This window comes from Lithobates pipiens, unplaced genomic scaffold (genome assembly GCF_037356315.1).
Source record: "Lithobates pipiens isolate NorthernLeopardFrog02 unplaced genomic scaffold, aLitPip1_a1.2 Scaffold_16, whole genome shotgun sequence".
NCBI classification, from domain to species: Eukaryota; Metazoa; Chordata; class Amphibia; order Anura; family Ranidae; genus Lithobates; species Lithobates pipiens.
The window spans coordinates 200,578,064-200,600,321 of NW_027507748.1; the positions used below are offsets into that span (position 1 = coordinate 200,578,064).

General features: G+C 41.1%; 1 protein-coding gene across 15 annotated transcripts in view; it reads right to left on the reverse strand.

Annotated features, from left to right (window-relative positions):
* Nucleotides 1–22,258, reverse strand: part of CASK (calcium/calmodulin dependent serine protein kinase) — a 486,621-nt gene that overhangs the window by 154,141 nt on the left and 310,222 nt on the right. For 11 of the 15 annotated variants that reach the window (XM_077480904.1, XM_077480896.1, XM_077480902.1 and 8 more), the window contains exons 11-12: nucleotides 12,929–12,946; nucleotides 5,062–5,183 (exon numbers count right to left, since the gene is read on the reverse strand). In XM_077480904.1, the coding sequence (XP_077337030.1) occupies nucleotides 5,062–5,183; nucleotides 12,929–12,946 (140 nt within the window). The remainder of the gene's footprint in view (nucleotides 1–5,061; nucleotides 5,184–12,928; nucleotides 12,947–22,258) is intronic. The other 4 variants (XM_077480907.1, XM_077480905.1, XM_077480900.1 and 1 more) reach the window with 1 other exon arrangement.

Sequence of the window (22,258 nt, forward strand, 5' to 3'; positions counted from 1 at the left end):
GCAAGTGCGCCATGGCCACCAAACAATTGCTGAGCTAGGCGGCACTCTTGTGAATGCACGTGCTCCATGGTGAACCAAGGCGAAATGGCACACTGTTATGCGCCATCATACAGGTAAAAAACAGCCAAACAGTTTTACTATCCAAAGTTAAAATAACAAGGGCAGAAGATTTAACAGATGGAAAGTTGAAAAAATGACTGAAGGTCCGCTTTAACAATGAAAAACTTTTCTCAGTTTATAAAAAAAAAAAGTGCATACTGTATTGGCTATAGTCTAAAGTTGAATTGAACCAAAACCTAGTTTTGTATATTTGAACAGTAAAACTATATTACCTCTAATGCTCCCCCCACCTCTGGCTGCTTCCGCGCTCACTACCAGCTAACTTAATCTTTTGTACCATGTTTTTAGGGTATATTGTGTTACATGGTTGCAAGAGGACCCCACCCTCAAACCACACCACTTCTGCAGTCTGTACATTTTCGCACATTTGTCACAAGTGTTGTGAACTAGTTTGTGAGAAAATGAACTCACTGATCTACCACAAAATTAGGAAGTTAAGTTGACCAGAGATGGGTTGTCTATTCAATCAGCTAGGGTTAAAGTGGTTTTAAACCCTTACAAACCACTTTGACCTACAGGTAAGCCTAGGTTAAGGCTTACCTGTAGGTCCAAGAAATATCTCCTAAACCTATATGGTTTAGGAGATATTTTCCCGAAAACAGGCACCGCTCTCTACGGCGCATGCGCCGTAGACAGCGGCGCGCAGGCGCACTGAGCGCGGCATTCTCAACGACGGAGCTGCCGCGCGTGTCGGCTCCCGTGTGCATGCGCGGGACTGACGTCATGGCGGCTTCGCTGAATGACAGCGGCGGAGCTGCGAGACCCCACCAAGAAGATGGATGCGGCGGACTACAGGGGACAGCGGCGACTTCGCTGGCTCCTGTGTCAGGTAAGTGACACATAATGGACTACTATGCGATGCATAGTAGTCCATTATGCTTTGCCTTTGCAGGGAATGAAAGAGAAAGTAAACTCATCAGGGTTTACCTCCTCTTTAAACAGAGAAAAAAAAAATACAACAGATTCCTCCATTTACAGAAATTAGTTGGATGGAGGAATCCCCGTCGGGACATTGTATTCTGACAGTAGAACTTGTTTTGCATCTTTTAAGGTCACTTTGCAAGTAAGGAAGCATAGACACCTCTAGTGTATTAATGTGCTTTTAATAAACAAAAATGTTGAACGTACAAACTATTACAATTATAGCCGACTGCCTAGCGACTATACGTCGGAAGAAGGGCTCATACAGGCAAATTAACGTACCTGCATGTTGCCTTTTAAGAGGCGGGATACCCATGATCGTCTCACGGAGAGGAAGAAAGAGGAGATGCTAATGTAAACAAGCATCTCCCCGTTCTGCCTAGTGACATTGTTACTAATCTCTGCTCCCTGTAATCGGAGCAGAGATCAGTGACTTGTCACACGTAGCCACGCCCCCCCCACATAACCCCTACACTACCCCCTAGTGGTTAACCCCTTCCCTGCCAGCGTCATTTACACAGGAATCAGTGCATTTGTATAGCACTGATTGCTGTATAAATGACAATGGTCCCAAAAAATGTGTGAAAAATGTTTGATGTGTCCGCATAATGTCGCAGTCACGATAAAAAAAATAAACTTTTGCGCAAACCAAATGCTTATTGCGATTTGTTTTTACCAAAAATATGTAGAATACATATAGAACTAAACTGAGGGAAAAAAATATTTTTTTAAAATATATTTTTGGGGGCTATTTATTACAGCAAAATGTAAAAAATAATGCGTTTTTTTTTTTTCAAAACTGTCTTTTTGTTTATAGCACAAAAAAGAAAAACCGCAGCGGTGATCAAATACCACCAAAAGAAAGCGCTATTTGTGGGGAAAAAAGGACGTCAATTTTGTTTGGGAGCCACGTCACATAACCGCAATTGGCATTTAAAGCCGAATGGCAAAAGGTGCTCTGCTCAGGAAGAGAGGAAAAATCTTCCGGGGCTGAAGTGGTTAATACCTAAATTTCTGCCTCTGACTTCTACCTCCTTTGTGATTAAAGAGGAGTTTCCCCTGAAAAAGAAAAAAAAAATCAAAGTCAGCAGCTACAAATACTGCAGCTGCTGACTTTTAATAATCGGACACTTACCTGTCCCAGGTAATGTAAGCCCTGCTCGTTCCCCACCCCTCTGGGCGCCGCCGGCATTCTAACTGTGGGCACCTGGCTGTGGCTTCACAGCCGGGCACCCACTGTGCATGCACGAGTGGCGCCGCGATTGGCCGCACATTCATCTGGGACCTGTCACGTGTCCCTGATGACTGACAGGAGGGAGGGGGCGGAGCTGAACCCTTCCTGCACTGAGGGGAAGTTACGTCAGGAGCCCAGGCACCGAAGGAGGCAGACTGCGAGGGACCCCCTAGCAACAGGCATTTAGAGGTGAGTTAAAAAAAAATCCACTTTTTTTTTTTTTAGGAATTTTAATCATTTTTTTATTTTTGTGTGGAACACCACTTTAAGTATAAAGAGCATGAAGGAAGTACCAACCCACTGTGGACACGATCTTGTCAGCTTTACTTAAATCAAACTCCTCAAGGCTAAAATCTACAATATGATCTGAAATGTTATCAGCCCATTCACCCATGTATACTATGCAAATCATTAGACCCCCAAGACCCCCACTCCATTGTCTCTGGCCCAGGTAGGAAGGCTGTACTCCAGGATACCAGAAACTTCTTGAGCCTTGCTTTTCTTAAATAGCTTACACAGCATTTTCCTTATAAAAAAGCAACAGAAAACCAGACTGCTTCACTTTTTTTTATGATTCTTTACAGTAAACCCAAGGAAGCATAGAAACCTATGTAGTGTAGAATAAACTGATCAGTGACTACAGCCACTGATCGACAAAAGTTTACCATGTTGTCTGACAGACAGACTTCTGTTGAAAGGATGGTCACATACAATCAAAATTCTTCTAGTCCCCACTGAACTGGTCGAATTTCAATCCATCCATGGCCAGCTAATGTGGAACCCTTCAATTATCTGAACAGATGCTCCATGGAAAATCTGGTGGGCTTTTGCAAAATACGACAAAACGAACGCAGAGAGATGCAACACATTTATTATGAAAAATGCAACAGTATGATAAGTCTGTGACAGACTTGCAGACTGTGGGATACTAACAGATGTCATGCTGGGAACTCAGTGTACTCTCCTCCAATGATCATACTTGTCCTGACATGCCTCTGCTGCACAGCCTGTCACTGGGAAGCTCAGTATGTTGCTGCTTCTCCTCCCTTCAGCTCTTATGCAGCTGAGAACAGAAGGAATGCAATCACTTACCAAAAAAAAAAAAAGGAAAAAAAAAAAAAAAAAAAAAAGGGGGATTTATAATTTTAAATACAATATTGAAAACTATACAAAAATGTTTTGCCTTTCATTTTTATTTTAATCTGAATGGGATGTTTTACAAGGCGATCACTTACAATTACTTGAATGCTTTTGTGCCCTCCAAATAATGCTAATGATTCTAGGCTGACTAGGCAAGATGATATATGGGCAATATGAAATATGGACAATGCAAGTGGTTACACAGATTTGCAAGTATGCATGCCCAATTATTAACTTGCAGTTTCAAATAAATGAGAAAGATACCTTAGCTTTAAAGCCCTAAAGTCCTCCGTCACACAGATGGCTGAGTGGGGATGTTAAAAACAGGTGGATGAGCCACGATTTTTAACTCCCCCTCCCCAAGCTTACAATATAGCTGGAGGGAGCAGGGTTCAGGCACCATAGGAAGAAAGTAACATGTCATGTCAAAGTGGCAGGCAGCACTTCCTGTCAAACTCACCTAGCCAATTTAATGGGGCTGCCTGGTAATTTCCAATGGGACTAATTAACTGCAACTGCTGTCGAAAGTGAAGAGGTTCCTCACCATACAAAAATTCTCATACAACAGAATACAACTTCAGAAGTGACGTCATGTGTTCAATAGTTTTGTTTGTATTCTTTCGTCTCTGAGCATGTGTAGCCTTGCTTTTACAATTTTTTTTTGTCCGAAAACCATACTAATTAAACAAAAATCGGACGTTGAGTTCACGTATGACAATAATTTTATAGTGTGCATATCCAGCTTTTGTCTGACGTAAATCAGCTGTCGAATGCACCATATTAACGATTCAAAAATCGGCAGATCGTTCGGACGAAATTTTACTTCCGATTTTATTATCGTGTGTACGAGCCTTTTGTCCTATTGAAAATTACTGTTTGGAGAAAAAAAATAGGGAATCAGGAGGCAGAACTGCTTCCTCAGAACATAGTAGTGGATCCTTTGCATTAATTTTTCAGAGAATGGGCAGCCTGAGTAGTAAAGACTGTTCCTTGCCAGCACCCTACAGAGTGGAGGAGTGATTTCTTTGCGGAAGTCTAACATGCCCCAAGTTAGTCAGAGCTCCCCAAACGGCAGGAAGGATTCACTTTGTTCTGCACCAAGATCACTGCTTGCCCACAGAGAGCAAGGGTTCCACTTTGCAGCTGCTGGCAGGCGACAGACGACGTAAACTGATGGTTCATAATGAAGACCAATTTCAACAAACTTTTTTAGAAATTCAGGGAGTGTTAGTATATACTGCTTTTGAAAAACAGCATATTCTTTTTTTTCATAACACTGTAAATCAAAATGGCATTCAGCAACTCACAGTGATGCAAAAAAACAAAAATAAAAACTACTTCCACTGCTCTGCTCAACTGAAAAAATCGTTATACAAAAGCACAAGGTTCTAAGTGTCACAGACAAACACAAAATCATAACGGTGTGCCAAATGAAAATGGAATTAATTTTCAGAAACTCTTTGGGCTTTTCTTTCCACAGCTAATATGTTACATAATTACAATATACTTTAAACTTCATGATCGATTGCAACAATTGTGATTTTTTAGAACATCAATATTGATGGAGACAAATCAAACTGGTACACAAGTATGATTAGGCAACAAGGTCAAAAGACCATGTAATGAAAAAAAAACGTAAAACTTACATCTAGTAGTGTGTGCAAGTGCTGATCCTGAAAAACACTGTGCAGAAAGTCGAGATCCTTTTCACTGCAGTCTGTGAGCGCATGGATCTCCTCCAGGCTGTCCAGTACTTGTGACACCGCTCCTAAAAGCAAACACGGGAGAATAAAAAAAAAAAAAAAAAAAAAAAAAAAAAAAAGCTAGGAGGCAAAGCTTTATGGCAAAATGACCTTTGGACAATAAAAACAATTCACTAGCTATGATTAATGAGAGCCATTACCTGAAAAGGTAATGCAACATCCACAGACATTAAGAAACAGAAGAATAGCAGTGAAAGTAAAAGAAAATTAAGGATAACTTGAAAACAGGAAAACATTTATAAGAAGCCATTTACGGTGACATGCAAAATATGTAAAAAGCAAATTGGCATTAAATCTTTTTCATTTTAGAAAAACAAAACCAAGTTTTAGAAAGACATACATACAACTACAGGGAACCTGAACTGTACAACTGATATGGTATATAAGAGAGGGATTCCTATATGGAAAACTGTTACACCCCTTTCACACCAGGGCGTTTTGCAGGCGCTATAGCGTTAGAAATAGCGCCTGCAATCCGCCCTAAAGAAGCTGCACCATTATGTGTAGTGTGAAAGCCCCGAGGCGGTGTGCTGGCAGGACGTCAGAAAAAAGTCCTGCCAGCAGCTTCTTTGGAGCGGTGAAGGAGCGGTGTGTTTACCGCTCCTCCACCACTGCTCCTGAAATCAATGGGGCAGCGCTGTATTACCGCCGGCAAAACAACGCTATTGCGGCGTATTGCTGGCGGTTTTAACCCTTTCGCGGCCGCTAGCGGGGGTAAAAGCGCCCCGCTGGCGGCCGAAATGCACCGCAAATCCGGCGGTAAAACGCTGCTAAAAATAGCTGCGTTTTACCGCCGACGCAATGGGCGGTGAGGTGTGAAAGGGGTCTTATAAAAGTGTGCAGGGAATGCTAGAAAGGGAAGGCAAGCGGTTAATACACAGTTGAAGTATACACTGATCAGCCATAACTTTATGACCACTCACCTATTAACTAGGCCACCAAAACCACCCTCATTCGTCAAGGCATGGACTTCACTAGACCTCTGAAAGTATGCTGTAATATCTGGTACCAAATCCTCGGTAGCAGATCCTTACAGTGATTCTAAATTCTGTTACCTCATTCTCTGTGTACCCCCCCCCCCCCCCACACACACACACTTATCCAAGTCCTTTCTCAATCCAGCACTGTGCCCACCTACAGTGCTCTTCTGTTCCTGAATTCACAGGCTTCACTGGGAACCTCTGGCTTCTGCTGCTGTCAGTCAAATGCCATGGGGAGGGGTGTGGGCAAACTGCACTGTGCGTCTATGGACACACACAGCCTGGCTTGGGTTCATGCCCACATGGGTGCCCCCTCAGCACACGGCTTGCATAGGGGGCAATTGGAGAACAGAAGGAGTGGACAGCAGCAGTGGGAAACCCCAGGAGGAAGGGACTGCTCTGTGCCAACATCCTTGCACAGAGCAGGTATGTGGAACATTCATTTATTTTATTTAAAAAAATGTTTAAAAACAATTAAAAGGGGTTGTAAACTCTCACTGTTTTTCACCTTAATGCAGTCAATCCTATCCTCTCACAGTTAGAACACACCTAGGAAACACATTTAACCCCTTGATCGCCCCTGTTAACCCATTCATTGCCAGTGACATTTAAACAGTAATCAGTGCATTTTTATAGCACTGATCACTGTAAATATGTCAATGGTCCCAAAAATGTGTCAATAGTGTCAGATCTGTCTGTCACAATGACGCAGTACTGCTTAAATCGCAGATCACCGCCATTACCAGTAAAAAAAAAAAAAAAAGCCATAAATCTTTGTAGATGTTATAACTTTTGCACAAACCAATCAATATACGCTTATTGCGATTTATTTTAACAAAAATATGTAGAAGAATACATATCGGCCTAAACTGAGGAAGAAATGTTTTCTTAAAAACATTTTGGGGATATTTATTGTAGCAAAAATGTAGTTTTAGTTTTTTTTTTCTAAATTGTCGCATTTTTTTTTTATAGTGCAAAAAAAAAACCGCAGAGGTGGTCAAATACCAGCAAAATAAAGCTCTATTTGTGGGAAAAAAAAGGATGTCAATTTTAGTTCAGGTACAGCGCTGCACGACCACACAATTGTCAGTTAAAGCGACGCAGCGCTGTATAGCAAAAAACGGCCTGGTCATTAAGCAGCCAAATAATCTTGTCTGTAAGTGGTTAATTGGCAACTTATTTGTATGTATTGTTAAGCTGGTCTTGTGACGCAGACACACCTGCCAACAAAGCACAGCCTGGATAAGCAAAGAACAGACTTTTCATTGGAATAAATGAAGTATGCAGCAGGAAGGGATTTAAGGACCAGCAAAGGTAAGTGCACTTAGGCCTCGTACACACGGTACGGAAAACAGAAGGGGATTGTCGTTTGACAGACTGTTGTCCGAAGTTCTTACTGTTAATATTTTCAACAACTATTTTCCAATTTTCGGCCAACAAATGTTGGATGACAGGCTAGTAAATTTTTGTCAAACAACAGCTCCACATCAGATTTTCCTATGGTCAGTACACAAATCTGTCACAAAGTTGAAAGTACAAACATGCATGCTCGGAATCAATGCTTGCCAAACACGAAATTAGCAGATTGGCCAAAAGGGTGGCGCTCAAGAGCTGAAATTCCACATAGTACGTCACTACGTTTGTTGTTTGTGGCACAACAATTGTGTACCGTTAGTATGCAAGACAAGATCCTGGAACACGCCCTTTTGACAAATATCAGACGCTCGGTTGACCAACATTGTGTATGAGGCTTTAAACTGAGTTTTGTGCAAATGACTTGTCCCACTTTACATTCACTATCAAATAAAAAGCAGCTACCTGCCTAGCAGGACATACAAAATTGGTATAACTTGCATGTCACTGCTGAAAATGCACTACCAGTAAAATAGATGTGTAACAATTACTGGCTCCGAGGAAGGTTGATCACTTATTGTTAGTCATTAAATTCTAACTAAATGCAAAATAAAATAAAAAATACCTATAAGATGTAGGCAGTGACAAGAAATTATATAGCCGCGTTTGTTTGTCCTATGTGAGTGCAGCATTTTCATCAGTGAAGCACAACAGATGTTATGCCTAGAAACTGCTTTGGGGTGTTACTGAATGAATGGTGCCACATTGCACCAACAGTGCAGTGGTGTGAATGGACCCCTAAGCTCACCATACACATTAAAATGGGACTGTACAATCTTGGTGGCTTCAATCGTTTTGTCCCCCCCCCCTTCATTTTCCCCTGGTGATCCAACCAGTAAAACATGAAGTCTTAAACCCCCATACACACTATCAGATTATCTGCTGATTTTTGTCTTCAGATTTACCAAAACTATGTAGTGCAAGGGCCTGTCTGATTGCATACATATTGAAACTCCTAAGGTTTGACCTCATATTACATGGTTTTGGTAAATTTGAAGAAAAAAAAATCAGCAGAAAATCTGAGTGTGTATGGGGCTTCAGGCTGGGTTCACATTGCAGCGATGCGGGAACGCCGCAAATCCGCTGCGGGTTCCCGCATCGCATACCTCCCAGCGGCAGCTCACACTGCCCTATGCGAACTGCTGGGAGTGCCAATGAAACGTTAATGACACCCCAGATCAGTTTGCATATCGCAGTGCGATCTGCAAACTCGGACAGGAATCGGATCGCATGGTGTGAACACCCATGCGATCCGATTCTGCTGCGGACCAAAAAAAGGGTCCTGTGCGATGCGAATTCAGCCATACTATCTGTATGGCTGAACTCGCATCGCACAGAGATCGGATGTGATTTGCACTGCAGTGTGGTGCGAATCACATCCGATTCTCGTCACCGCTGCAATGTGAACCCAGCCTTAGGGTGGCTCCTAATTTGTATGGAGGAGCAATGAAGGCAACACTACTGAGTGTGGTGTTCAATGGATTGGTAGATTTGGATGGACTTTATACAGATGACTAACAAAATTAAAACCTCAAAACATTAAAAAACTCCATCTTGCACTATTCTAGCAGTTTTTTCACCCTTTTTAGATAAAGGTCTTACCAAATGATTAAAATCAGACCATTGTAAGGATCCCCTACAACAGACTTACTGGCAGGATCAACCTGTTCAAAGTTACAGGGGACGGCTTTGTTAATGCTAGTAAAAGACAGCATCATACAAGTAATTGTTTAAATCTAATCTTTAGTACCAGTTACGCATTCCCATTGAACACATGCATTGGACACCTACCTCAGACAATGATGAGCATTTATCAAAATTGGAGTAGACTAATCTGGAACAGCTGTGCAGGTCAAAAAATCAACTTCTAATGTCAGCTTGTTGAGTAAAGCATTACATTTGAAAGCTAGAAGCAAATTAGTCACCATGCACAAGTGCTGCAAATTCTGCCGAAGTAAATTCCACCCATTGGGTGCCTTAAAACATATTTAAAGCCCAAACTGCAAAACTTTTATAGTTTGCCACTTACCAATCTTAGGCTTTTTTTATTTACCTGTTGATCAGGCCAGTAAGTGCTTTTTTCAACTTCAAAAGACCAAGCCGTCCAGCAAAAGTGTAGGGTTGAGATAAACCGTTTAACACTGACAGGGGTGCTTACACTGGTCAGCTTTTATTCATGAAAACCTTTATCCCAAAATGTAAAAAAAAAAAAAAATAATATAAATATATATATATATATATATATATATATATATATATATATATATCTCTATCTCTGTTTCTGCAACTGCTTAGAGTGGAGCAAAACCACCCTCTACTTTAAAGCCAATGAAGCTGCCATCTTAGCTTCTCTTTGATCTGCAGATGCCATGGTGGTGCACATGTGGTCAATTATGACACCAGCCATTTGATGGCATAACAGTTTGGTTGAGAGCACAAGCACCTGTGACAATTCTCATTCATGGCATGCCTTCAATGTAACTGCTTTGAGTAACTGTTAAATTGATAGGATTTGTTCAGATTTTTTATGGTTTTCAAAGCCATCTCTCTTGCCGCATATTTTAAATGTTGCTACCCAGAGGTACGTTGCTCCTCCAAAAGATAAAGACGAGGAGCGAGTGCAGTTACCGAACACAGGAATTTCATCAAAAAAAAACCCTGGTGGTGGACTTTAATGGCACGTACAACCAAAGATTGCAAATAGGCGCAATTAACTTTCTTTATTCAATTGGTATAAAATCATAGTTTATACATATCATATAGGTTTGTACAGTACAAGGGACGAATTACTTAATTGTCTATAAAAGCGATCACTCTACACGTTTCGGAGCTGGAATAGTCTCCTTCTTCAGGGGTATAGATACAGCATAGGATATAGTTCTAGTGAAGGACAAAAAATAAGATATTAAAACAGACGAAAGGTGGAACAAAGAAGATTATAAAGAACTAGACTCCAATTAGTACTTACATAGCCAGGTACAGTATCATATGAATGTATCTCACAGTTAAGTTAAGAACAGACAGACCGCGTTAGGTGGACTGCGTGGCTTTCCAGTATCCAAGGCTTCTCAAGGGGGAGGGGGAATATGGTAAAGTAGTAAAAAGGTAGAATGGTACTTTACAATTTTTGGATTAATTTATCTCTTGTTGCTGCCCAAAGGCAGAGAGAATACCGTACAAGCCTCCCCTAGAGAGCCCCTGTATTAGTAACAATACGTGATCTGCTACAGATCCAAGAGAAAACTCCAATGCAGCAGACAGGAGAGAGTCACACTGGACCGTCTAAACGGCGTCCCACATATGAAACCTGTGGGATTGATCTTCTTTGTTCCACCTTTCGCGTTTTATTATCCTGTTATTTGTCCTTCACTAGAACTATATCCTATGCTGTATCTATACCCCTGTAGAAGGAGACTATTCCAGCTCCGAAACACGTAGGCTGATCGCTTTTATAGTCGATTATGTATAAGTAATTCATCCCTTGTACTGTACAAACCTATATGATATGTATAAACTATGTTTTCATATGATTTTAGACCAATTGACTAAAGAAGGTTAATTGCTCCCATTTGCAATATTTGGTTGTACGTGCCGTTAAAGTCTACCACCAGGTTTTTTTTATGTAGTTTCTATATTGGATGTGGCACAACTTCACATAGTCTTTTAACACAGGAATTGTGTTATTGGCAGAATCACCAGGCGAAAATGAGGAATCAACAAAATAACAAATGCTTATGCAGTCACCCTGGGTTGAAGTTGGATACACTTTAAAGATCCTATCTGAACTAAACTGAAAGACAACACACAGGTCAGCATACCACACCTCATCATGCAGGACATCTTTGTGAATTCCTCTTCTGCCAAAGAACACTGTTTAAAGAAAAATTCCAGGCATGGTATATTTTTACGTAGTTACATTGGTCCAGCTTGAACCATACCTGGTCGATTACCCTGGAAGGTGTAAATGACGCTGCTACTTCTGTGATCTTCACCTGCCTCTTGGTCCCATGCCAACTGGCTGGCCTGATTCACTGTGAAAACAGGTTGGCTGCTCAGCACAGGGACCATTCAGAGAATGCTTTATATCTTCTGAATGAATGCACAGCGATCTCAGATTGGACGAGGTGGAGAAAATACTACTGCCCCAGCTCTCCATCTCTTCACTCGGCATAAGACTCAAAGGGACATAACTAAGTAGTGGTGTCTACTGTAGCGATTTACAGCTTCCGGGTGCAGCAGCCAGGTATGGTACACATACATAGCTGTATTGGTCCAAGCTGGACCAAAGAAGCCATGTAAAAATATACCATGCTAAGCACTTATATTTAAATTAATGATTTCACTAATGTCAATGCACTACAACTGTCCTGAAAAATGCACCCTGTATAAACCCAGTCTAAGCCCCCGGTCACACCGGTGTGACTTGTCATGCGGTTTGATAGTTTTAAATTGCATGACAAGTCGAACTCTATTGACCACAATGGAAGCAGTCAAATTGGTGCGACTCAGACTTCATTGGAGTCGCACCAAATTTTGAAAGTAGTGATTGCACTACTTGTAAGTTCAGGTGCAACTTGCATAGCATTGGTGCATGAAGTCGCACAGATGTCTTACAAGTAACACAGGAAGTAGCACTACTTTGAAATTGTGCCACTTCAAGTGAAGTAGCATGATTTCAATGTCCTGATCAGTGTGACTGGGGTGTTGAGTTGGTACTCAGTCTGTAACAAACAGAATCTGTGTGATTAATAGCCAGTCTGGACTTAGAAGTTATAAAGGTTTTTTTTTTTTTTAAATAACAAAGATGTCATACTTACCTACTCTGTGCAAGGGTTTTGTACAGAGCAACCCCGATCCTCCTCTTCTGAGGTCCATCAGTGGCGCTCCTAGCTCCTCCTCTTCTTGAGTGCCCCCACGGAGAGCTACATTTCATGGGGGCACTCGTGTGGGTGTGCTCCTGTGTCCTGCTGCTGGGTCCATTGACACAGACAGCAGGACTTGGCCTCGCCCCCTGGCAATGGCTCCTGCTGCTATCAATCTATCCAATGAGGACCCGAGACAGCGACTGGAGCTGCTGTGCTCATCCCCCGTTGCTGGACGAGCGGGTTCAGGTAAGTAAAAAGCTGCTGCGCTACAAAAGAATTTTCACCTTAATGCATAGAATACATTAAGGTGAAAAACCTTGAGGGTTTACAAACCCTTTAAGTAATCTGTTTTCTGATCTCAACAATATATACTATGGCTGTACAACTCCACATTCAGGTATGATTTATGATCACATTTAGTATTTTGTACATTCAAGAAACATTCAGGAGAAAGCATAGCAAGCAGCACAAAAGGAAAAAAGGAATACCTACTTTCTGCAGCTAGAAGTCCTAGTAAGGCAGCATTAAGGCAGACAAAATACAGAATTTCAGAAAAGCCACGTTAGTTACAAGCACTGGCAAAGCAATTCACAGTGAGTACACAAACATTCACCCCAATCAGATCACTGGTATGCCAAACAACACATATAATTTGTCAGAGGTACTTTTGATCCCCCCACCCCCAAAAAATAGTTGGTCCAGAAAAAATTTCTTGCAGAAAACCATTCGGGCAAAAACAGATAGATATTGTAAGCAAGCAGCATTTCTGCTTAATGCAAACACATACGAAGTGTTAACACAATAAACCTACTGCTAGATAAAAGACTTACCAGACTGTAAAATTCTTAGAAAAATATTACTGTGTGTATGTAACAATATAAGAACAATTTAATAACGCCTCTGTCAATCTGCTGTCATGAGATGCATATTTTCAGACAGAAGTGTGTCTACTGAATATTTTTTTTAATAAATCTAAGAAATTTGCTTGATACTTAAAGAGAACAGCTACAGCATAAACAAAATTACTGAACATGTTATCAGTCAGTAACAGTGCAATTATTTCAATGTACCTACCATATGAAACACTTTACGACCTGTGCCACCTGATTGATCGTATATTTGTTGACCTGCCCATGTAAAAAGCAATATGTGGGACACACCATTGGAACTTTCTCGGTGAGGGTCAATGAGCATTTGGCCAGAATCAAGAAGGGTCATCCCAATCACAGCAATTTACATCCTAAATTGGGCAGAGGGCGCACTCTCCTGGTTGAACCAATTGTGGCCTTTTGGGTTTCTTCATGCACCTTCACCCTGGTATTGGACCACATCTCGAATCCCTCCTCCAGAGTGGACTGTTCTAGCATATTGTGGCATTAATACAAGATTATATGAACTTTATTCACCATCTAAATGTTTGCATTTTAACTTTTTGAACTTCTGCACTTGGCACTTTAATCAAGCAAAGTGGTTTAATTATTGCATTGTATGATATATTTTGCACATGATTTACAGTGGGGGCAGAAAGTATTCAGACCCCCTTCAATTTTTCACTTTTTGTTATATTGCATTCATTTGCTAAAATCATTAAGTTCATTTTTTTTCCTCATTAATGTACACACAGCACCCCATATTGACAGAAAAACAGAATTGCTGACATTTTTGCAGATTTATTAAAAAAAGAAAAACTGAAATATCACATGGTCCTAAGTATTCAGACCCTTTGCTCAGTATTTAGTAGAAGCACCATTTTGATCGAATACAGCCATGAGTCTTTTTGGGAAAGATACAAGTTTTTCACACCTGGATTCGGGGATCCTCTGCCATTCCACCTTGCAGACCCTCTCCAGTTCTGTCAGGTTGGATGGTAAATGTTAGTGGACAGCCATTTTTAAGGTCTCTCCAGAGTTGCTCAATTGGGTTTAAGTGAGGACTCTGGCTGGGCCATTCAAGAACCGTCACTGAGTTGTTGTGAAGCCACTCCATTATTTTAGCTGTGTGCTTAGGGTCATTGTCTTGTTGGAAGGTAAACCTTCGGCCCAGCCTGAGATCCTGAGCACTCTAGAGAAGGTTTTCATCCAGGATATCCCTGTACTTGGCCGCATTCATCTTTCCCTCGATTGCAACCAGTTGTCCTGTCCCTGCAGCTGAAAAACATGATGCTGCCACCACCATGCTTCACTGTTGGGACAGGTGATGAGCAGTGCCTGGTTTTCTCCACACATACCGCTTAGAATTAAGGCTAAAAAGTTCTATCTTGGTCTCATCAGACCAGAGAATCTTATTTCTCACCATCTTGGAGACCTTCAGGTGTTTTTTTTTTTTTTTTTTTTTTTTAGCAAACTCCATGCAGGCTTTCATGTGTCATGCACTGAGGAGAGGCTTCCGTCAGGACACTCTGCCATAAAGCCCCGACTGGTGGAGGGCTGCAGTGATGGTTGACTTTCTACAACTTTCTTCCATCTCCCAATCTCTGGAGCTAAGTCGCAGTGATCTTTGGGTTGTTCTTTACCTCTCTCAACAAGGCACTTCTCCCCCGATAGCTCAGTTTGGCCTGATGGCCAGCTCTAGGAAGGGTTCTGGTCATCCCAAACATCTTCCATTTAAGGATTATGGAGGTCACTGTGCTCTAAGGAACCTTAAGTGCAGCAGAATTTTTTTTAAAACCTTGACCAGATCTGTCTCTTCTTCAGGCAGTTCCTTTGACCTCATGATTCTCATTTGCTCTGACCTGCACTGTGAGCTCTAAGGTCTTATATAGACAGGTGTGTGGCTTTCCTAATCAAGTCCAATCAGTATAATCAAACACAGCTGCACTCAAATGAAGGTGTAGAACCATCTCAAGGATGGTCAGAAGAAATGGACAGCACTTGAGTTAAATATATGAGTGTAACAGCAAAGGGTCTGAATACTTAGGACCATGTGATATTTCACTTTTTCTTTTTTTAATAAATCTGCAAAGAAATTTCAACAATTCTGTGCTTTTCTGTCAATGTGGGGTGCTGTTTGTACATTAAAGAGGCAAAAAAAATAACTTAAATGATTTTAGCAAATACTTTTCGTCCCCCCGTATATGCCAATATCTTGTTATAGCACTACATCATGTTTTACCATCTGTTTTAATTTGTCGAATTTTGTGTTAGCTGCTTAGATTTATATTTCAGGTTAGCGCAGTAATCTCACCCCACTCACAATTATTTCAAAAACTGGCTTATTTATATGGGGCAGTGCAAAGGAAAATGTGCAGAGTACAGTAACTAATTGTTGGAGCAAAAAATCTAAAATCGGTTGCCATGGGCTATAGGCACTTTGGATATTGTCAGTAACAATGCCTTATCAATAAGCCTGAGAAGGCTCACGTGTAAAGCTTTGCTAGCAGGCACATCTTATTAGCCAGAAGGGTTTCATCACCATCATTCAGAAATAGAACAATTGCGTCTTTGTGAGAAGTTGAAATTGGCCAAGCAAATGTAGTAATCTGCAGTAAGCAGCCAGCTTTGCATGGACATGAACAGCATATATAAACTTGGGCACGTTTCTATTCTCATGCTGACAAACACACATTCAGGCTTTATTTTTTGTTAAACCTGTAAATTTCTATTTAATGTAATGTTTGGCCCCGTCTCTGCTTACTAGCAGCAACAAGCAAAACAGTCTTTTCCGTTCTGGATTGTGGAACTTCTGATATCATAAGCTTCTATCTATAGCAATACCCAAGAACCGGCCACTTCCTCTGTATGCATAAAAACGCATGTATAATATCTAATGTGCTCTCACTTCAGTTTTTTAGTGTTTTGTCCCCCTAGGTAGACAAAATTATTATTTTAACTAAACCTGGGTTTTAACTGTGCCCACTGGTGAGCGAGCTTCTTATCCTACTTCGCATTACATTTTGTATGCAGGATATTTTCCTTGAGTCATATTGCCAACGGTGTCATTGGTATTCTATAGCACTTCCCTATTTCCCAAAGCTTTCACTTCTCTACACTTCAGCTTATGTTTAACAGTCTGGCATAAGCTCATAGAAAAACACACAATGCATAATTACATAACATTATTATATCGTATATTTTTACTGCTGTACATACCATTATCTCTAATAATGTCACTGCTGTACACAACTATTACAAATCAGTTGTAAATAAACATTTGATCATCTGCTTTGATTACAGTCACATGTCACACACACATACAAGACGATCTTTGATATGGATAGCCATGATTGGGGTTTAGAAAATTAGTTCACGTCTATTGGAATCAGTGCAACTTTTGCAGACAGCCCCTAACTGACTGAGGGAATGATTGAATTGAACAAATGCAACACAACAATACTACTACGGGGACATGTGACGTAGATATCCAAGGAGGCTGAGGGTGGTCAATCACTACCTCAGCAAGGATTCAGGACGTGGCAAACCTCACAAATATCAAGTGGAAAAAAATAGTACTTATGTTGATAAAAATAAAAAAAAAACGATATTCAACTGTGCAAGAGGGAGTAGGAAGTAAAAAGATGAGAGGAAGTTAATTTTGTGCTGAAAGGTCAACTTTAAGCTGTTTACATTGAGACCTATTCTTGGTGCAGTCAATGTTAACTACTGCACTAGAAATGCAAATGATCCTACAGGAAAAAATGAATCACATGTCCCTGGAAAGTATGGAAATTTGTTGCAATTTGGAGAAGGAGGTAGCAGTTGCTGCCCATGTGTTATTTGGATCAACCTGATCAATGTTGACAAGAACTTCTTTATTGAGAAGTTACTCATTAACTGAAAAGTACAGGTGAGGTAAACAAAAGACTGTTATCAGTCAAAGCAAGATTTGCTAGGTTTATCAGTAAAAGTTGGTCCAGGTATTAATCATTCATTCAGTAAATGTAAATCCCAAAGCATGAAACCAATCTATGATCATCATGGAAGCAGTGGTCTCCAAACTGTGGCCAGATGTGGCCCTTTGCTTGCCTTTATCAGGGTCTTGGGACACCATGACCACCATTGCCAATGAAGAGGCAATATTCCTTCTACTCATACCAAAGATGGGACACTATTCTCCTATTGACACCATTGATGGGGCACTATTCTTTCCACTGACACAATTTTCTACTTCCACTGGCCACAACCCGATCCCCTAAAGTCTAAATTGCAGTAAGCTGGCCCTTTGTTTAGAAAGTTTGGAGAGCCCTGGTCTATGGCAATGAAAGGCAAAAGTAATGACTGCTACATAGAACATGGCACACAAGGTCCAGCAGAGACAATTGGTAGCACCCTTTAAGTAAACCTCCTAAAAAATTTAGCGCACTAGAGAATAGAAAAGTAAATCCCTCAATTTTAGCAGCAGCTGACAAGGCTCCACAATCCTAGCAGAGAAAGACAAATATAAAGCCAGTGCTAATTATTAAAATCCTTCACACCCCAGTCCATAGAAGTGTCATGCCGGAGATCCTAAACATCTAGTCTAATCTAGAACATGGATTCTACACATCCTCACTGGTTTTGGGTCTTTAGTAGTGCTCCACTCGATAAGATGGAAAAAAAAAAAAAAAAAAAACCTTTTCACAAAGAATAATCTGTGCTACTTACAAAAAAAGTGTTGATAAATGTGTGTATTCCATTAAACCCAGTCCAAACTCCACCATATGTGTTGTGATCAAGCAGTCACTCCATGTACCTTATCAAATATAAGCTCTTCATTGCACTAGTCACCATGTGGTCACTCCATGCACCTTACTAACTACTGGTATGTAAGCTCTCCTTTCCAAAAAAACTACTAAACACTCCTGATCTTCCATCATTCAGTACTCCCCCATGACTCCCCTATGTAAAATTATCAAAAAGGGCCCACAGTGCAGCAACATCACTAAAATCCAGTATTTAATATACCCAAATTCACTTACTTGATAAGAGCCAGTAAACCTCACTTAAAGTAGTTGTAAAAGGCAGGTTTTTTTTTTTTATCTTAATGCATTCCATGCATTAAGATAAAAAGCCTTCTGTATGCCTCAGCCCCCCTAAAACTTACCTGAGGTCCCTCTGTCCAGCGACATCAACGAGTGTCTCAGCCATCCGAGATTCTCGTTCCTGATTGTCTGAGACTCAGCAGCGGTGCCATTGGCTCCCGCTGCTGTCAATCAACGTCAGCCAGGCAATTAGGGGAGAGATGGGGCAGGGCAAGTTCAGGGTCTGGAGATCAATTTCTTCACAGTGCATGCGCCAATGACGTCGGTACAAGCATATATGGTAAATAGCTCCTAACCCATGCAAGTTTAGGAGAGATTTACAGCACTTACAAGTAAGCCTTATTATAGGCTTACCTGGAGAGTAACTAGGTTTACAACCACTTTAAAGGAGTAGTAGTCCTACAAAAAAAACGTAGATTGATTTAGTGCAAGAATAGGCAGATGTAGACTGGGAACAGTCCACTCCGTTTTGAGGGTATAGGGCAGCAACAATTCTGGAGGAGTAATTAACCTCTTGAAGTTGGGTCAATCATTATATAAAACCCAATTGGCTTGATCAAGAACGTGAAAAGGCTTTCTAGGAATTGCCTTCTTTATTATGCCTTTTATATGTGGAGGCTGTGCAGAACTATGTATGTCTAGCTAGAGATTAGTGAGCATTGCCTCAAGTAACGATTCCACTGTAGGCAGTATGTGGAGAAAAGCCGAAGAATTACTGTCACAAAATTTTGTTAGTGAACTTTCTGCAGCAGCCTCTGCTAAGATGTTAGAGTTCCCCTTGTTTTCTGCTAATGTACGTGCACCTGGAAATTCAGATTGTAACTAATGAATATAGTTGGAGAGGGAAGGCAAAAGAGGGTTTACGGCTGTTGGCATCCATTGTTTCCAAGGGCTGCAACAGCCTGTTGAATAGATAATACATAGTAGCAGATTTAAGGGACTGAAACATTGTCAGTGTAAGACCTTGCTTCAGAAGGAAACTTATCAACCTAAGAACGTGGACTTTATTCAGGGCCTGCAGCAGAATTCTCCCTATTTATCCCATGTGCTTCTATTCCCAAGTACTTACTGCCAGTACCAAGTTAGGATTTTCCCCTGTGGGTTAACCACAGAATGGATGTGGACTGAGGAGATTCAGCATGTCCAGGAAGAAAAAAAAATTGCAATAAACTAGGTGCAATTTCTGTGGCTGTGTCTCTGAGGTATCAGGTAAAAACAAATGATCAGGATGTTGGCTCCAGCCAATGTGCGCAGTTAGATGTCTTAGATGCAGTACCTCACTAGCTAGCGAGGTAGTGAAGTGAAAGAAAAGCCACCCAAATATAAATAGGTGAATGCTATAACACCATTACCAATAAGGCCAAATAAAGCCAGACAATAGCAGCTGGGAAAAAGAAAAACACCTAAAGTGCCTCATTACCTGTGCCTTCAAAACTACTTGTGTGCTTAGCACTGTGGTGTGCCTTGTAGAATAAAATTATATACTGCAGTGTGTGTTAAAGTTTTACATACTGGTATGTAAATGTACCCGGTCCTACCTTGTCCACCTTTATGGCCCCAATAAGAGTCTGGGCGTTGACCATCACGGGTGACAAACCATTAAGAAGAGGCCCATCATATTAGGACTCAAACTAAAAAACTAAGAACTCGTGCAGTGGGGTACGGTTGTAGGGAAGGCGCTCAGTGGACGTGCTCTCAAAAGCTTGCCAGTGTCAAATCAATTGAAGGTACAAGTCTATAACCCAGGGTCTCTGAATACTTTGCCTGTGTCTTGTGCTACATGATTAAGATAAGCTGCTTGAATGCCTCCACGGACTTATCAGTTTACTTCCTGACACATGACATTGCCTTGGCACTCCTATTCTTATAGCTTCATATCTGGATTTCTGATGTTTGAAATTACATACCCCCATCCACTACCAAACTACATCCAATGACTGCTAGGTTCATGGCACAATGCTATCCAACTGCTGGCAACAACTCCCTGACAGAGTTGCTAGTAAGGGCAGAAGGAAAAATTCACCTAGTTTCATGGTGCTGTTCCCTGTTTGGCTGGATGAGAGAGCTGTCACCTTTGCTGACAGAAAAACGTTGCCTCACTCACCTGGTCATCAAGGAAGTAAAAACAGTGGAAACGCGAGTTTGCACTATATAGTGATCGGGTCACTGGCGAGATGTTTCTAGGATTAGGATAGCAAACGAGACATTGCCCTTAGGATTAACGTAGATGGGTGTTCTAGTCCAATGACACGTTTTCCATTTCAGTGCAGATACCCTCAAATGGGCAGTGTTTTGACAAAAAAAAAGGCTGCATATGACCGGCTTTGCCTGCAATTCAGATCTGAGTATAAAGAAAAGCTTGCAACTTCCAGAGACACTGGGTGAAGGCATGTTGAGGTGGTCGTATGGAAAAAGTGCAGATTCAAGCAGCCTACAGCAATTGCGCTTGACTTTTTTTCTGCAAGACTTCCACAGTTTAGATCTCTAGTTTAGGTACTAGTGTACCTCATTCAAATGCAACCAACTGTCCTGGGAGGGAAAGGAGTGAAAAAGGGTAGCATTGTGTGTTACAAGGACCTACAACCATTGATTGTATCAAATATGATTACCTATCAAAACTGAAAAGTTAAATAATTACAAATGCACCTACAAAGGAAGTGCAACAGTCATCAAGTGGCAACTACATATGTGTTCTGCCCATAAGAGGCGGAAGCTGGGTCAACGTTCACCTTTAACATAAGCTGGCAAGTGCAGAGAACACATCACAACATGGGCCTAAAAAATGCAGCAAGAGCCGAAAAAAAGGGTAATTTTTTTTTCAATACACAATGCCAGAGATTAAATGTGATACTTAAAGGGTCTTTAACCAGTTCTGGCTCACACAGATATACTGTGGCAGAATGGCTCCCCTGGGCGAAACCCATACAGGTACATCCTAGCTGGTTCCGGCCACCAGAGGGCGTATGCGCCCACTACATGGCGGTGGACCCAATGCACATGGCTGGCGGGCGTGATAGCGTGCATGAGCCACACAAATCCCTGGGTTGTCAGAGGAGAGGAGCCATATTGTTTGTTCCTACTAAGTAGGAAAAACAATGTCTCCTCTCCTAGTCATTCCCATACCCATAAAGTTAGGACACGGTGAGGAAACACGCTTAAACCCTTGATCGCCCCCTAGTGTGCATTTTTTATAGCACTAATCCCTGTACGATTGTCAATGGTCCCAAAAAAGTGTCTGATCTGCATGCCATAAAGTCGCAGCCCCGATAAAAATCGCTGATCACCATTACTAGAAAAAAAAAAATGCCATAAATGTTTCCCATAGTTTGTAGCTGCTATAACTTTTGCGCAAACCAATCAATATACACTTATTGTGATTTTTTTCACTAAAAATATGTAGCAGAATATATATTGGCCTAAATTGATGAAGACATTTGATAAAACCTTTTTTGGGGATATTATAGCAAAAAATATGGTTTTGTTTTTTTCAAAATTGTCCCTTTTTTAATAGCGCAAAAAATAAAAACCGCAGAGGTGATGAAATACAACAAAAGCTCTATTTGTGGGAAAAAAAAGGATGCAAATTTTGTTTGGGTACAGCATTGTATGACCACACAACTGTCAGTTGATGCGACGAAGTGCCAAATTGTAAAAAGTGCTCTGGTCAGGAAGGGGGTAAAATCTTTCTGGGCACAAGTGGTTAGTCACACATAAAATAACTCTCCATAAATGCTGTATTACGTGCTATTCATGCGCACAAAATACTGGTTGATCCTGCTGCTTTCTATCTCCACCTTCTGTCAATATCCACAATTCGGCTAGGGATTTTGCAGCTGTGGCGGCAACTCTATACATGCTCAGTTTTC